General features: G+C 46.3%; 2 protein-coding genes across 5 annotated transcripts in view; one reads left to right on the plus strand and one right to left on the minus strand.

Moving 5' to 3' along the window:
• Nucleotides 1-5,856, minus strand: part of COL4A2 (collagen type IV alpha 2 chain) — a 248,635-nt gene extending 242,779 nt beyond the window's left edge. For 2 of the 3 annotated variants that reach the window (XM_075918574.2, XM_075918576.2), the window contains exons 1-2: nt 5,214-5,311; nt 4,863-4,923 (exon numbers count right to left, since the gene is read on the minus strand). In XM_075918574.2, the coding sequence (XP_075774689.2) occupies nt 4,863-4,923; nt 5,214-5,257 (105 nt within the window). In that variant the 5' untranslated portion in view covers nt 5,258-5,311. Of the gene's footprint in view, nt 1-4,862; nt 4,924-5,213; nt 5,312-5,705 lie in introns of those variants that run through there. The other variant, XM_075918575.2, reaches the window with a different exon arrangement.
• Nucleotides 5,179-17,439, plus strand: part of COL4A1 (collagen type IV alpha 1 chain) — a 193,983-nt gene continuing 181,722 nt past the window's right edge. The window contains exon 1 of one of the 2 annotated variants that reach the window (XM_075918577.2): nt 5,179-5,346. In XM_075918577.2, coding sequence (XP_075774692.2) covers nt 5,194-5,346 — 153 coding nt within the window. In that variant the 5' untranslated portion in view covers nt 5,179-5,193. Of the gene's footprint in view, nt 5,347-6,003; nt 6,224-17,439 lie in introns of those variants that run through there. The other variant, XM_075918579.2, reaches the window with a different exon arrangement.

Here is a 17,439-nt window from a genome sequence, read left to right on the forward strand (position 1 = left end):
ATCCTGTTTCCAGCTGGCACTGGCTGGGAGCTACTGTGGCTGTTGAGTGTGGACAGGTGCCAGACAGCAGCTAGTCACATGTTGACTCTGCCACCCACCCACTAGCCCTTTACATGCTTCCCCTCTTGCTGCCCTCTCTCTCCTTTGCTCCTTCCCCTGCACCCTCCATATCTCCCCCAAGCAGGGCACATTCTTCTCCAGAGTTGAGCAGAGAATCAGCTTATGGTTGGTGCACTGAGCTCACCAGGAACATGGTTATCAGAGTCCTTCTTTCCCTTATTGTGCTGCTCTGTCCCCTAGACCAGGTGTGGGCAATAATTTTTGAGTAGGGGCCACTTCAAAAGTTTTTGAAGTGGTTGCAGGCTGCCCCAGGGTGGCCTCAAACAAAAGGGGTGGGGCCTTTACATAGCGGGAGTTAAAAGGACTTGTGCCTCCCCTGTGGTTCTCAGGCATCATGTTAGCCGGAGATGGGAGCTGCAAGCCCTTTCAGTTCCTGCTATTTAAAGAGCTCACTGCTTCCAGCCTCGCTGCTAGCCTACTGCCTGGGAGCTGGGGACACGCAAGACTTTTCAACTGCTTCTGTTTAAAGGGCTCGTGTGCTCCCTGTGGCTGTAGCCTGCCAACTGTGGGGAAGGTGCAAGCCCTTTAAATAGAAGCAATTCAAAGGGCTCATGCAACTCCGGCTCCCAGGCAATGTGCTGGTGGGTGGGGCCTGGAACAGCCTCATATCAAAGCCCTAGGTGGGCTGGATTCAGCCAACTGAGTGGCTTTTGCCCACCACACCCTAGATACTCACCCCTGCTTAACCACTTCTCCACCCTGCTTCACTGAAGCCCCTAGAGACAGAATCCCTGGGTCCTGGTGCACAATTCATTCAGTAGGGCTTAACTCCTTCCTGCCCACACTGTAGACAGCAGACAGGGGGTGGTTGGGTTATGCTAGTAGCCAGTAGCAGCCTGGAGAAGTTAGCTGTATTTTGACAGTGTGCGGCCAGGCAAGAACAAACTTCTTCCAGACACATGGGAGCAGGGGGACAAGGGAAGAGGTGATGCAAAAATACAGCCAAATCATCCCTTCCCCACCCCCTTCTCTGAAATTGGAAGCAACTCCCATCCCTTCTTTCTCACGTAGTACCAAAAGGCTGCGGCTGGTCACATTCTGGTGTGAACTCTGGTAGAAATCTGGGTGTGAGAGGAAACATGTGACCCTTCATGCACCCCACTGTCCTAATTTGCGGCCTTGGTAGGCTGCCGGTATCAGGCGAGGTAGGTCTATCCCAGAGGCCAGCCAAACATGGAGGACAGAGAACACTGGGTAGGGTTGGTGGGTCAAACACACACACACATCAGTGAGACAGGGTCTTATGACAATGTGTATGTATGTGTCACCCCTTCCTGTGTGAACACTAAAGCCTTAAAAATAAGGTAAACAAAAAGAATCCAACTACACAGGAGTTCTTTTTAACAGGGGCTCAGTCAACTTGATGTTTGGACGTCTGTAGGAGTGATTGCCATTGAACTTGCCAGAATATGAGTAATTTTACCAGGGGTTACATATTCAGCACAGGGAAATACGGTCACCGTATGCTGCACAGCACAGTAGTAGTTAAAATGTTAACAGAACGTAAAAATGTGGTTAATTTACTAATCAAGTAGCCAATAGAATTTTTATCGACTATTCAATTAGCTGACAGGGGAAGGCAACCCAGCTCAGTCCTTGCTCAAGGACCTACCTCTTCAGCGGCTCTGCAGTTTAAACGTAGTAAGAGCCAATCTGTCTGTCCATCCAGCTTTTAGTACAGTTAAACTGCAAAGCCACAGCAGGGATAGGTCCCAACCCGGCGTGAGCTGGGACCGACTGGGCTGCCTGCCCACATGGAGCAGCCTCTGCCCAAAGCCAGCCTGGGCCGCCACAGACAGGGGCTGCTTCGCAGCAGCAGTCCCTAAAAAAAAAATAATAATATATGGCGATACACCATCTCATAGAACTGGAAAGGACCTTGAGAGGTCGAGTCCAGTCCCCTGCCCTCACAGCAGGACCAAGTACCATCCCTCATAGATTTGCCACAGCTGCCTCAAGGGCTGAATTCACAATGCTGGGTTTAGCAGGCCAATGCTCAAACCACTGAGCTATCTCTCCCCTCCGTTAGGCATTTTAGCCCCTGTCCATGGGAGGTTCCAGAATGGAACAAGAACCCCCAGGGACAGGGGTTGCTGCTGGAGCAGCCCCCCACTCCCTGTGCTGTTGCTTCTGATAGAGAGAGAGGCAAGCAAGCTTCCCCCAGCACCAGCTCCTTTTTCCTCCCATCCCCTTGCAGCAAGGAGGGTGGGAATACAAATAGTTGCTCGACTAACCGGTACTCCTAGGCCAGTGTTCTCCAACCTTTTTACACAGAAGATCACTTTTTAAATCTCAGAACAGTTGAAGATCTACCGCCCCGCCCCTTCCTTGAAGCCCTGCCCTCTCTATTCTCCTCCTGTCCATCACTTGCTATCCCCAACCCTTACTTACACACTCTGATAAACACTTTTTTTTTAAATTATGCGATACATAAAATTAAAATCACGTGTTTATAGTTATGAAATAAATGGTCTGTTTTTTATTCATGCTATTTAAATCTATAATGAAGCATTTATAATTATACATTTTGTGGGGACAGAGTTCTGCGGCTGGGGGCAGGGGAGAGAGAACAGGGTGCTGGTAGGGCAGAGGACAGGGTTCTGCAGCAGGGGACAGAGAGCCAGTGGGGACAGAGTTCGGGGAATGGGGACGGGAATGGGGACAGCATTCTGTGGCTGAGGAGTGGGGTGCCACTAGAGGCAGAGTCCCCTGCATCTGCCTCCTCCCAGGATTCCCCCCCCCCGAGGGAAACCAACGCGCGCTGACCACCTCTGCGCACGCTGGGAAACCTCGTGCGCGCCTCCCCCGGGGCTGACTCACCCCTCCTGTGCGGTGCAGGGAGCCGATGCTCCCTCTCGCAGTACACCCGGCAGAGCAGCTAGCGCACTTCCGGAATCGCCGGAAGTGGCGCTAAGCTGCGGGACTTCTGTCCATCCCCGTAAGCCGACATTACCTCCATTTTCACTTGAGGTAAGTAGTGGGACTTCTAGGGGCTGGGAGGGAAATGGAGGCGGGGCGGACAGGATGCCTCGCGATCGACTGGTCAAGGCCTCTCGATCGACCAGTCAATCGCGATCGACCTGTTGGTGACCACGGGCCTAGGCTTATCGGTTAGTCGACTACTCGCTTACATCCCTATACAGCAGTGTTTTGTCAAGAGGAGATGACTAGCAAAAGGGACATGTGACATTAGGCATTTTAGCTCCTTGCTCCTCCTTTTCCCTGGCTTCACTTTCCTTTGATGACAAAATATCAGTGGATCCAAAATCTACTGCAGTCAATGTTTCCTCTCAAACCAGGATGGAGATGGATCCAACCATAATCTTCCACAGAGGATAAGCAACTGCCTAAGAAACCAAAAGGCTGCTAAAACTTGAGTGCAAAATAGTTATTATTACAAAACCTGCTTCAAAATACTGTGAAAACTAATACTTTCTCTTTCCTAAATTGTTATGCCAATTTATCACCCAAATATAATCACACAGATTTTCAAAACATGCAAAGCCATAAAAGGCATTGAAGGAGAAGCCAAAGTATTATGTAAGATACTCTAAAAAGCCCAAATGGTCAAAGCATAGTTGACCTTGCATGGGTGTCAAAATGTCTGACCCTCATTTGGGCACCTGTGCAGGAGCAGCCATAAATCAAGTTTTTACAGTTCATTAGCACAAGGGGTGGCAGAGTAGTAGGGCCTGATCCAGGGGTGGATGAGAGTGCCGCGGGGCCTAGGGCAGCACCGCGGGGCCCAGGGAAGCGAAATTTCGCGGGGACCCCCCTTTGACACAGCGCATGCGCTATGGTGCCACAGCGCATGTGCGAGGCCTCGGGAAGCGCGGGGCCAGGGACAGCCGCCCCGCTCGCCCTACCCTAAATCCGCTGCTGGCTTGATCTAAAACTCATTGAAATCACTGGACTTTGGAACAGGCCTTTAGTGCCCCAGACACTCCATACCCACAACCCCTCCTCACTTATTGGGCAGTACAATATGGCCTGGGATAGTTTTATTTCTAAAATCCTGTTTATACAAGTACCACAGCATGATGTTCACTAGCATCTGCTCAACAGAGCACCTAACTTCCTAAAGGACTTCCTCTTGGAGATAAGACTAGATTACATTTTAAAAGTATTTATTTATAAATGCCACTTTCATTTTTAACATAAACCAGTACCTTTAAGTGCTCACTCAATCTACATATTAGGACTGTGCTCAGATAGTGACATTTATCATTTTATCCATAGGTTAATTTCCCACATTTGTGCTCCACAGCTGTTATACTAATGTGTTTTTTTCCCCACATATCTAGTGGCTTTTCTTGGGCCACAAAGGAAGATAATCTTGAGCAAATTTTGTAATGACTTGATATTGCTTTAACAAATAATCTGATCTGAACAGGTGTAATGACTGAATACAACAAACCCCAAACGGTAACACAGTACAGTGAAAGAAGCTGCATTTCTGTTAAACAACATCTTCAGAGGGATAGCCAAGTTAGTGTGTATCTGGAAAAACTTAAAAAGCAACAAGTAGTTTTGCAGCACCTTAGAGACTAACGAAACATATTGAAGATGCTAATTTGCAAGTGATCTGCTGGCTTTTTTTCCCTTAAATCAAAATGACAGATAAATTAGGTATTTGGGAAAGAAAATGGAATGTCCTTGCTCTATGGCACATCAAATAAAAATACTGCCCCCCTCCTTGTTCCTGTCTCCCCTCCAATGAAGGGATAACACATTTTACTTACAGCTTTTACTCTGCCAGTTAACAGCGAGGTCAACCCCAAGAGCAGCAGGACCTGCATAACCCTGTAAGTAGAAAGGAGAAAGGCAACATGAAGAATTTGTAGGGCGGTAGCACCCAGAGTGTGATACAGCGATACGGAGTGTGAGACAGACTCTTGTGAAGACAAGGTCCCTGGGTCTGGCCCACGAAAGCTCATCATCTAATAAACCATCTTGTTAGTCTTTAAAATGCTACATTGTCCTGCATTTTGCTTCAACATTGGAAGAGCACTCGTCTGCATTTTGCCAGGTGATGATGAGAGACGTGCCCATCATCAGTACGTGACATGACTAATGGAGAGGACGCCACTTACCGCCAACGAGCACAATGCGAGACGAGGAACCGCCAGCGTCCCATCCTTGCTTTTGTCTCCCGTGCGCTGCAGGGCACCCAAACGTTGCCGCCCCAGAAAAGCTCCTGGACGCAGAGCGAGAGGGAGAAACAGGGTGAGACGGGGCAGGTCCCGCAGCCGCTGCGCAGTTCGACTCCAGGGGCTGAGAGCGGGTCTTTCCCCGTCCCCCTAGCGATCCCCACCTCGGTGCGGCTGGCTGCGAGGGGCGCTCCCAGCGGCGCACCTCGGGAGAGTGGGAGGCGCTGCCCGGGAGGGCGCCCGAGGTGCAGCGCTGCTTTGGAGAGAAAACGAGGCGCTGCTAACCGCGGCAGCCGCAAGCCGGGCACAGCCCTTTGCCGGGCTCTCCCCAGCCCAGCCTCTCCCCGCGCCGGGCCAGCGCCAGGTGGGAGCGCCCCGCTCGCAGCGCCAGGCCGCCCGGCTCCTCTCAACTCCCCACAGCGGTCCCACACTCACCCCCTGTCGGCTGCCCAGGCCGGGCGCAGAGCCGGTCCCCGCAGCGAGGCGAGCGGCCGGACTCAGACCCGCCGAGTGCTCTCCCGGCCGGCTGCCTGGGGGGGATTTTGTGGGGGGAGGCCGGAGACTGCCCCTTCGCTGGCGGAGGGAGGCGCGGGACTGGCCGGAGGTGGGGGGCGAGGCCGAGGGGACGCGGCACTGGACAGCCTCCCTCTTGCTCGCGGGGTCTCCTCCCAGACAGTAGCCACCGCCCGCCGCGAGGGGAGGGGGCAGCGGCAGCCGCCCACAGGCTGGGGACGAGGCAGCCCCTCGCCTCGCTGGCTTTAGAGGCGCCGCAGCCGGGGCCGAGGAGAGACGCGCGCAGGGGGCCAGGCGCGGAGCCCGCAGCGCGCTTCCCGGGAGCCCCTCTGCTTGGCGGTCGCGGGGCGAGCGGCAGCATGAGGCTGTGGCGGGGCGTGGGGCTGGTGCTGGCGGCGCTCCTGCTCAGCGAGCAGCCCGGCGAGGTGGCCGCCGCGGCGGTGAGTACCCTGGTGCGGGGCACGTGCCCGCTTCCCTTCCCGGGGAGCCCTCCCTGCCCGCCATCCGGGGAGCGTAGGCTCAAGGGGCACGGTGGTCCTGGGGGCAAGACCCCCCCCTTACTTGTGTGAGGTGGAGGGGGAAAGGCCAGCCTGGCCGGATGGGGTTACACAGGATGCAGCAGGGCTCTGATCCGCTGCTGGGAGCCCCCCGGCTCCCGCCCATTTTGCCCGGACCTGGCTTTAGAAAGTGATACCTGGCAGCGGCAGCAAGGGGGCGGGGAGGTTCAGGTGCCCCTTGCAGGTACAGCTGATCCCATGTCTGTGGGTTTACACTGGGGGATGTTTCCCACTCGCTTCTGAGCCAACCTCTGGCCTAAGAATGTCCATTCCCCCCTCCAAAAAAAGGAAAAGTAGCCAACATGTTGCGATTCATAGGCACGCGGCGAAACCTGACGGTGCAATAGCCCCTAGGCGGCTCTTTGAAGGCTACACATGCTCACATCCTATTTCTGCTTCTAATCCCCGAGTCTGGGGTGGTCCGTGCTGGAGTCAAAGCAGACACCACTTGGCTACTCCTAAGGAACTTCCGTGGAACTTGCAGTATCGTAGCTTTCCCACGCCTTGTCCAGGATCACGGAAGAGAGGAAGCGTAAGGGGGCATACTTAATGGTGGTTAGAAAACAATTTGTATGCCCATGCTTTAAAAGTGTGGGATTTAAAAAAAATAAAGCTGGGAACCCACATCTGTATACAGGCTGTTTTCTTAGTTAATCGTTACCTCCTGCCACTGACTATATGTTGAAGATCTGGAGATACTAGATTGCATAGCTGGCAGCAGGTGAAGTATTCTAGTGTGGTAAGACTCCTCAAAGTCTTTAAACAAAAGTTCTGGCTACAAGTAGTTCAACTTGCTTTGAAGATGTCTCATAATCTAAGTACTTTGTTGTATCATACAGCTTTTCCTGGGATCAGCTGTCAAACTTAAGTTAGGACACTTAATTTCTTAACATTCTTAAAATGCGTTGAAGCTGTAACCACTTCCCTTAAGATTATTTAGTAAATCCAATTAATAATTCTGGGACATTAGTCATCTTTTTACCAGCTCCTTGAATTCCTATACTATTTTTCGTTCTGTATTGTAACAGTTGAGTTCAGTTCTTGTTACATAAGGCTTCAAACTTCTGATACCTAGCATATGATTACATGTTATTTGCTTTCTGATTTGCTAGAAAATGAGAAATAGTAATAGTAAATTAATCAGAAAAGAAATAAGGAATGTTTTCCCTTATTTTTCACAGACTTAATATTGGATTTCATTTTTTTGTTTAGTTATGTTGACATCTAAATATATGACAGCACCATGGGGAAGTTTTATGTCTTGAGTCAATCCAAAAGTAAGGACAATACACTCCACAACATCCCCTCCCCCACACATCTTACAGCTGTACTTAGTTGATTCCTATGGGTATGTCTACACTACCCCGCTAGTTCGAACTAGCGGAGTAATGTAGGCATACCAATGAAGCCCGGGATTTGAATTTCCCGGGCTTCATTTGCATAAGCGGGGAGCCGCCATTTTTAAAACCCCGCTGGTTCGAACCCCCTGCAGCACGGCTACACGGGGCTCGAACTAGGTAGTTCGGACTAGGATTCCTATTCCAAACTACTGGTACACCTCGTACGGTACGGAACGAGGTGTACCGGTAGTTCGGAATAGGAATCCTAGTCCGAACTACCTAGTTCGAGCCCCGTGTAGCCGCGCTGCACGGGGTTCGAACCAGCGGGCTTTTAAAAATGGCGGCTTCCCGCTTATGCAAATGAAGCCCGGGAAATTCAAATCCCGGGCTTCATTTGCAAGTGTGGTATGCCTACATTACCCTCCTAGTTCGAACTAGGAGGGTAGTGTAGACATACCCTCACTGATGTGGTTCCCGACTGAGAAGAAGAGAGACACTCCCCACATTTCCCTCGCACACTAGAGCCAACAAGAACTTAGGCTAGTAGATTTTTCCAGCCCCAAGGGGGGATAGCAGTGGGGCTGGAATGCCAACATGGGCTCCCCAATGCTGGGGGAGGAACCCTAAACCTCAGGAACTGGATCCAGTCAAGGTGGGGGCCACACCTGGCCCCCGGGCCTTAAGTTCCCCACCCTGGTATAAGCTCTGGGGTTGAAAAGTGTAAGGCCCTATATTCTACTCACCTAAGCAGTGCTTAGCCATCTATGCTGCTATTTACACTTGTGCTTAGTGAGCATATAGTTGTCTGTATTCTACACATTGCTGTAAGTGTAGATCTAACTTAAATCTGTAGACACGTAAATTCACTAAGCACCTGCATTTTTGTTGTAAAAATTCTTTGGTGGCTACATTTCTGTCTCTTAGCATGCATGTTGCTGCTTCATTTTAGGTACAGGTTTAACCTTCTAGTCCTTGGGACCTGACCAGTGATGAACCAGAAAATTTTCCAGACTAAAGGAAGTCAATATTGTCTAGCAAGATTACCAACACTTACACTGCTTAGTGGGCTCTTAGAAGACATTTAGGTGTTAAATCAGAGCTAAATAACAGCACAGAGCACTGAGAACCAGGACTGCTAGCTGTAAAAAAACTTTATGGGACCGCGGGAAACTAGGCCATGCCTATGATAAGTGGACATACAGCTAAATAAAATCATGCCAGGCCATGGATGTTTCTGGATCAGAGACTGCCCGACTAGAGAGGTTCAACCTGCACCTGGGCACTGATATCCTGTCTAAGCCCAGGAAGATCCACAAGAGACAGGAGAATTGGCACTCTTCCACTTATCTTGCATGTGGGCCTTTTTCTGGTAGAAGTGCTTAAAGTAACCTACCAGATAAGGCCCCTTCCAAATCCATGAGGAAGCCAAACCCACTGCAGAGCTTTTAGTCCAGTTAGAGCACTCACCAGGGTTGCGAGACATGTAGTTTCAGTTCTGCCCTCTGCGTGATGGAGAGAGAATGTGTTCAGAAGTCTCCCATTTTGGAGAAATAATAATTGGGCCAGAGAGAAAGACTGTAGAGCAGTGTTGGGCAACCTTTGGCCTGTGGGCTGCATGAGGCCCATCAAGATAATCTGATTGCAGGCTGTGAGACATTTGCTGATGCTGACTGTCCAGAGGCACCGCCCTCCACAGCATGCAGTGGCTGCAGTTCACTATTCCGGACTGTGGGGGCGGTGCCCATGGATAGTCAACATCAGTAAACTATCTTGTGGCCTGCGATTACACTTAGCAAAGCTGCCTGCCTGGTAGCTGGATGGGCAAGGCCTGCCTGGTCTGCTCCCAGGGAGGAGGCTTTACTGTGGCAGCGAAGTCTCCTTCCCAGGAGCTGGGCTGGCAGGGACTGGTGGCCCTACTCCCAGGGAGGTTTCACTCTGAGCTCTGCAGTATAAAGCTAAGCGGTTACACGGTTACCCCATTAGACAATTTTTAACATCCCCAGTGAACAGGCATGTGCAACAATACAATGAATGGCAGGATTGCATGTTTCATAAAAGGCATGGACTTGACAGCTTCCCCCGGGCACTGTCAAGTGGCTCTACTAAATGTATTTATTTATGGCACTAGAATCTAAATGTGCTCTATGTCAACCCACAATGCATTTTTCTAAAAGCAAACTTAGCATTTTAAAAAAATGTACCAGTAGGATACATTTCCATTCCAAAATCAGAAGATGAACAAGGGAGCAGTTAATGTGATGTTTGGATCAGGCTGAGTGACTATTCCCTTGAATAATTTAGAGAAGTAATTTGTTTTATGGAACCCAGCTGTGGTTATCACAGGGGTGGGCAAAAGGGGCTTTGCCCCAGTGGGGGCTCTTGTGCAGTTCAAAGTGGCAGCGCAGCATGGAGCACGGGGTCAGCCACACAGAGCTGGGGTCAGCTGGGACTCCTCAGCTGATCCCAGGCTCCATGTGGCATTTCAACATATCTGGCCCTTTGTTGCCCCCTGCGGTCATTCTACATATAACTGTCCCTCCTACCAGATCTCTTCCTTTCCATTTTATGAGAATCAATCGAATTCCAGACACATCCCATTTTCGTGGAAAAACTAAATCCTTGCTTTATTTTAAGTTACGATAATAGGAAGCTGCATACCAAATATGATGATCTAGCTCTTATCTTTCAGGAAGAGTTCCACACAGCATTTCCCCAGAACCCGGGGTCAGCTGTGGACTCCCAATGCTGCATAGCTGACCCTGGGCTCCCCCTCTTCCTCCCTCTTTGCTACCTCTGTCTGATAGAGACAGCAAGGGGAGGGGAATTGACTAGTCAACTGACTATTCAATAAGCATTTGCTTATCGGATAGTCAACTAGTTGACTATTCCTTAACATCCCTACTATCTACTATATATTTCAGAAAGTTTGTCTGTGTGTCTGTTTGTGTGTCTCTCACCCAGCTGGTGACATGCATTGCTCTGCTCAGGGCAGCCTGCATAATGACTCTCTCATCCCCATTCCCACTCCAGAACAGTGATTTAAATGAAGAAAAACAAAGTTATTTGAGTGAAGGATCAAAGCAACGCCGGGTAAATCTTCTAGTTATACATAAAAGCTTCTAGTATGAGAGCAAATTAACACTTTCTGAATGTGTGCCTTTTAATATGCGCTTGTTAATAAGAGATGTTGGGTCTTCTATCAGGAGCATTCATTTTAAGTTATTTCGCTTAATACAGACCCAATGAATTGTAAGGATTTTTGTGCTGTTTGTTCAGGTTTTTTTTTGTTTTACTGATATGAGGGCAGGTAAGTACTATAGCATTTAACCATACATATTTATTATTATATATACAGAAGAATAGCTATAACATTGTACTGTATCTTACTCATTTTATTTTACTAGTTAATTATAGTTTGTGGGATTGCATCTATTGGTTTATATAACGTGGCTCATATTAGTCATGAATTTATACAGATGTTACTTTTATATTACGTATGTATTTTATTGTAATATAATTGCATATTTTCTTGTTTTATAATTTGCTTTGTACTCATCTACTTGCTTACATGTTCTTTAAGGGACAGTGATCATAGTGGAGGAGTACATGTGACAATAAATGGATTCTCAGGCAATTAGACACAGACATTTATTCTCAAAAGCCATTTATTGTGGATAGACTGGCATGCATATTGCTCCTTTTATAGGACTAGACTAAACAAAGAAGATTCAACAAGTCACACCATAAAAAGGACTTGCCTCATAAGTATTTAAAAGGTCTGTTCCATTGCTTTCTCGGAATTTCCACTGATGTCACTTGATGTAGCTCAGATGAATAATTGTTCCCATCATTCATAGCAGTTACCACTAAAAAAGTAGTCGGCACCTTTTAGGGACAGGTCCAATATGAAGAAATTTGAGAGGGGGTTATAACCTGAACAGTTTTGGCATTAGCCAATGTAGAAAGTGAATGGACGCATACAACACTGCTGAGAACCTTAAACTAATTTGTGAGAGGATGATGTTTGAATTGTTTGGGCTGAAATTCTTCTGAATGATGTCATGTAATTTTCTGAAGAATTATATTAATCTTCCAAGATTTCTTTTGATGTAATATCTTAGACATGTAAAGAATACAGTAAAAAATGCAAAGTTATTTAAGTAAAATATTTATCAATAATCACCACAGAGATCATCTCCTGTAGTGATCTCTGGTATTATAGGATGGCAACTTTTTCCAGATGTCAGGGGGATGACAGAATTGCTGTGCCCTGGGTAAGGTGTGTGGGGACCGGCTCTGTGTTTTTAGTCCTAATACAACCATGGAGTAGGAAGAATTAGAGATCCACTAGAGGAGATAGTATGCTGCACCCTTTAAATTCCAGTTCTACATCTTCACCCATATTTAAAACCACCTTACTCTCATGTACAATGAAGTTACTTGTGTAGCAAGATAATGCTTTAACAGCCAGGAAGATAGCCTTTACATAACTACTATGAACTGTATTAAACAGAATTTAAAAGCTTCAGGGGGTAGCCAAGTTAGTCCGTACAGGATAAACTTAAAAAACAACAAATGGTCTGGTAGCAGTTTATAGACTAACAAAACATATAGATGGTATCATGAGCTTTCGTGACCGGTCATCTGAAGAAGTGGGCTGTGTCCACGAAAGCTCATGATACCATCTATATGTTACATTAGTCCTAAAGTGCTACCAGACCATTTACAGAATTTAAAGTAATTTGCATCCGTGCTAAGAACAGTCATGGTCATGCCCAGGGCTTGATGAACCGCGGCAAGCCCTGCTCGCCAGCCATGCTGTCTGGCCCGAACCCGGCTCTTCCGGGTTACAATCTACTCGCCACAGGCGAGTAGATTGTATTATTTGTCGAGCCCTGGTCATGCCTATATGATAACAACTCAGCGCAAAACCAAAAAAGTGTTTCATACATCATCATCATCAACACCAACAACCATGGGTTCAGTGCCCGTTGGTGTCCAATGCCTCCCTCGCTATTTCCTTCCATCTTTCCCTGTCCAGTGTGGAGTGGCTTAGCTTCTGTAGACTAGCTCTACACCAATCTACTATATCATCTACCCATTCTCTATGGGGTCTGCCTCTCCTATTCGGACCATCCATTATGCCAGATACCAAGGTCTTAACTTTTCGTTCATCGTTCATTCTGCAGATATGCCCGAATAGCTGTAATTTCCATTGTATAATCTTCTGCAATAGGTTCTCTTTAGGCTATATATTCCTGTATAATTCCTCGTTGGTGATCTGCATCCATCCTATTCTCAGGATCTTTTTATAACAACTCCTCTTGAACACCAATATCCTTCTCTTTGAATCTTTCAGCTGAATCATAACCATCCTATGTCCTTAGTTTTCTGTATTTAGAGGTTGCCAAGTGTGCATGAAGGTACTTTCCAATTGAGTAAAATAGTTGCAATAGGTGGCTTACTAAAGACTAAATATGACCTTATAATATATGCAACCATAGAGTTTTAGAGAAGTGGCTTAGTAAATAACAGCAATTTGAATTTGAACATTTTCCTTTTCCGCAGTCAGGATACATGGAGCCATTTCAGGGTGTCTAAATTCAAATCTAAAGAGATTTGCAGTAAACTAAAAGGCAAGTGTGCTCTAAATAAAGTATAAAATGTTCATTTATTCTTGTCCGTTATTATGGTTTCATGTATGCAAAAGGTAAACAGTGTTTTAAGCAGATATATAACTTAATCTTTTCTAGTTTTAACTAAACATTAATGTAAAACACATATACACCCCATAGATGGTGGGTGTTTTGACTTTAAATATTAGAAATTAACAGTTAAGTGGAGATAAGTAAATGATGTCTAGTGAAGAGAGAACTCAGAAACTCTAATATTACAATGTAAAATAGGACATTGCACGTTAAAAAAAGTCCCAAAACCAACCAAACAAAAAAACCCCCCTCGGTTCTGGTCCCTTCTATTTTGGCCCTGATTTAGCTTATTTCAGTCTATGTAGACATTGTAATATCTAAGGGTATGTCTACACTACCACCCTAGTTCGAACTAGGGTGGTAATGTAGTTACAGATTTGAATTTCCCGGGCTTCATTTGCATGTTGCCAGGCGCCGCCATTTTTAAATGTCCGCTAGTTCGGACTCCGTGCCCAGTGGCTACACGCGGCACGAAGTAGGTAGTTCGGACTAGGCTTCCTATTCCGAACTACCGTTACTCCTCGGGAGGAATAGGAATAGGAAGCCTAGTCCGAACTACCTACTTCGTGCTGCGTGTAGCCACGGGGCACGGAGTCCGAACTAGCGGACATTTAAAAATGGCGGCGCCCGGCAACATGCAAATGAAGCCCGGGAAATTCAAATCCCGGGCTTCATTTGCAACTCCGGTTGACTACATTACCACCCTAGTTCGAACTAGGGTGGTAGTGTAGACATACCCTAAGGGCCTATAATCCAGAAACTCTTTTACATGAACTTTCTCAGGCTACACTGCCTCATTAATCATGATTTGCTGACACTGCTGCACTCAGATGCAGGGTGAAGTCCTCAGTATTTACTGGGAGGTAGAGTAGTATCATGTCTGCTGAAGGTTCAAGACTTTGAAACTCCATACTCCTTAAGATACAGATAAGCTCAGACTCACTATTCTTCCTCTCCTTTGTTTTTGTGCACACTTGCTGCTGCTGTTCCTGGCAAGCCTGAGGAAGGATGTGCATTGTCAACAGAACAATGAAGTGGACAGTACATAAAGTGCTCTCAAATACACAAAGTAAACAAACTGAAAAGGAAGGAGAAAATACTATAGTGACTAGATATCTGAAAGATCAAGGATAATATATTTTCTCCTTCCATTTCAAAGTATTTGAGAGCACTTTTGTGATGGAAGTTATCAAGTGACTGAGAGGAATTTGAGGAAGTAAAACCCCAAAATACTTTAAGAACATAAGAAGGGCCATACTGGGTGAGACCAAAAATCCATCTAACACAGTATTCAGTCTTCCAACAGTGGCCAATGTCAGATGTCCCAGAGGGAATGAACACAACAAGTAATCATCAAATGATCCATCCCCTGTTGCCCATTGCCAGCCCTGTGAAACAGAGGCTAGGGACACCATTCCTACCCATCCTGGCTAATAGCTGTAGATGGACCTATCCTGCATTAATTTATCTAGTTCTTTTTTGAACACTGTTAAAATCTTGGCCTTACTAAGCTCCTCTGGCAAGAAGTTCCACAGGTTGTCTACATTATGTGAAGAAGTACTTCCTTGTGTTTGTTTTAAAAATGCTGCCTACTAATTTCATTTGGTGACCCCCTCTCTGTTCTTGTATTATGGAAAGAAGTAAATAACTTTTCCTTATTTACTTTCCCTCACCAGTCATGATTGTATAGACTTCTATCCTACCATTTGTTATCTCGTTTCGAAGCTAAAAAGTCCCAGTGTTATTAATCTCTGGTCATATGGCAGCCGTTCTGCACCCCTAATAATTTTTGTTGAGGGAAAGTAAATAAGGAAAAGTTATTTACTTCTTTCCATAATACAAGAACAGGGAGGGGGTCACCAAATGAAATTAGTAGGCAGCATTTTTAAAACAAACACAAGGAAGTACTTCTTCACATAATGTAGACAACCTGTGGAACTTCTTGCCAGAGGAGCTTAGTAAGGCCAAGATTTTAACAGTGTTCAAAAAAGAACTAGATAAATCAATGCAGGATAGGTCCACCTTTTTTTGATATTAGGTGACCACAGCTGTGCATAGTATTCAAGATGTGGATGCACCATTGATACATATAGAGACAATATCATATTTTCTGTCTTATTATGTATCCCTTTCTTAATGATTCCCAATATTTTGTTTGCTTTTTTGACTGCTGCTGGACATTGATTGGATGTTTTCAGAGAACTATCCACAAAGATTCCCAAGATCTCTCTCGAGTGGTAACAAGTAATTTAGACCCCATCATTCTGTGTATATAGTTGGGATTATGTTTTCCAGCGTGTATTACTTTGCATTTATCAACATTAAATTTCATCTGTCATTTTTGTTGCTCAGTCACACAGTTTTGTATGATCCTTTTGAAGCTCTTTGCAGTGTGCTGTGGACTTAACTATTTTTTAGCAATTTTGTATCAGCTGCAAAGGAGTATTCACTGATTATCTCTTTCTGCAGATCATTTTAAGAATATGTTGAATAGGGTTGGTGCCAGTACAGACTCCTAGGGACACCACTGGTTACATATCTGCATGCTGAAAACTGACCATTTATTCCTGCACTTTATTTCTTATTTTAACCAGTTAGTTATCAATCCACGAAAGGACCTTTTCTCTTATCCCATGACAGCTTACTTTACTTAAGCGTTTCATATACAAGTATATGAGGAGCACAAAGCCTGTTAGAATCAGGATATGTCTACACTTGTACCCTCTTTCGAGAGAGGGATGAAAATGCAGCTGAGAGAAATTGCAAATGAAGCGCAGATTTGAATTTCCCGCACTTCATTTGAATAATTGCGGACCTCCGTTATTTCAAAATACCCTATTTCAAAATAACAAACAAACAAATTTCACTCAGCTACATTTGCATCCCTCTCTCGAAAGAAGGTGCAAGTGTAGACATACCCTTAGTGAGTCTATATTTGACGGCTTGGAAGCTAAGGTTATTATTATACCTTTAGGAATCAGTCTCAGAATATTAGAGAGACAAAAATGTTTGATGTACTGTCTTTTATTGGACCAAGTTCTGTTGTTAGGAGACACAAGTTTGTTTAGCATAAGTAGTTAACACACATAGTAAAGAACCATTCAAGGTAGAGTGGTTCATTAACACCTCTGCAGTGATAGGACAAAAAGAGGGGGTTAGTGGTGGGCAACCTGTGGTCTGCAGCCCACTGACGTTCACCTGCAGCTCACACACCCCTTCTTTGCCTCCTTCCCCTATGCCTCTCACTCACTGAGGCATTGAAGCCCCGCACTTCCTACTCTGACCCCTCCCAGCACTACCCATGGAATAACTGAAACATTGTCTTTCTAACATTCTATTTTTTGTTTTGTCTCTATCAATAAAAACAGCATTCTGAGCCTGGTGCCCCCATGCCTACCTCACAGGTGGTCACTTGGGTCATCTGCCCCTAAATCTAGCCCAGATTAGAGGCATGGTAAACTGAGTTGGGAAAAATTGTGCATTACAATCTATTAAAGGGCAGCACCGAATGGAGTGCTCTCATGCAACAAGCCACTTCCTGACCAGTTTTCTTGCCTCAGTTTCATCTCTAAAATAATCTCAGGCCTCACCTCAGGCTCTAAGACTTCACTCCCAACACTTATTCCATATGTCACCACAGTGCAAGCAGTCATTAAAATCCCAACAATTTATTTCTTGATGCCCCACATAACACGTTGGTGCCTTCCACTACACCTGGACTTCTCTGACAGCTCTCTTCTTTCCCTCTGTCAAGATAGCCACACTGTCCTGTCCAGCTGCACTGTGCTTCCTAATAGGAACCCCCATAATCCCTCTGTTGCGATATCTTTACTAGAGGAGCATCCCTCACTCCCTCAGACCCTTTCATTGTTCTGCTTGAGTCCAGGTTTCTGGTGCAGAGACATCAACAGGTAAGCTTCTTTGTTGCTCCTGTGCCTTCAGCCCTCTCCATACATTAGCTCCAGCTTGGAAGCCAGCAGTCAACTCCCTCTGATGCTCTCCTGCCTTCAGCCTGGTTCATTCCTGGTTTTCTAGCTTGGGGACATCAGCC

This window comes from Pelodiscus sinensis, chromosome 1, assembly GCF_052426305.1.
Source record: "Pelodiscus sinensis isolate ZL-2025 chromosome 1, ASM5242630v1, whole genome shotgun sequence".
Classification (NCBI taxonomy): Eukaryota; Metazoa; Chordata; order Testudines; family Trionychidae; genus Pelodiscus; species Pelodiscus sinensis.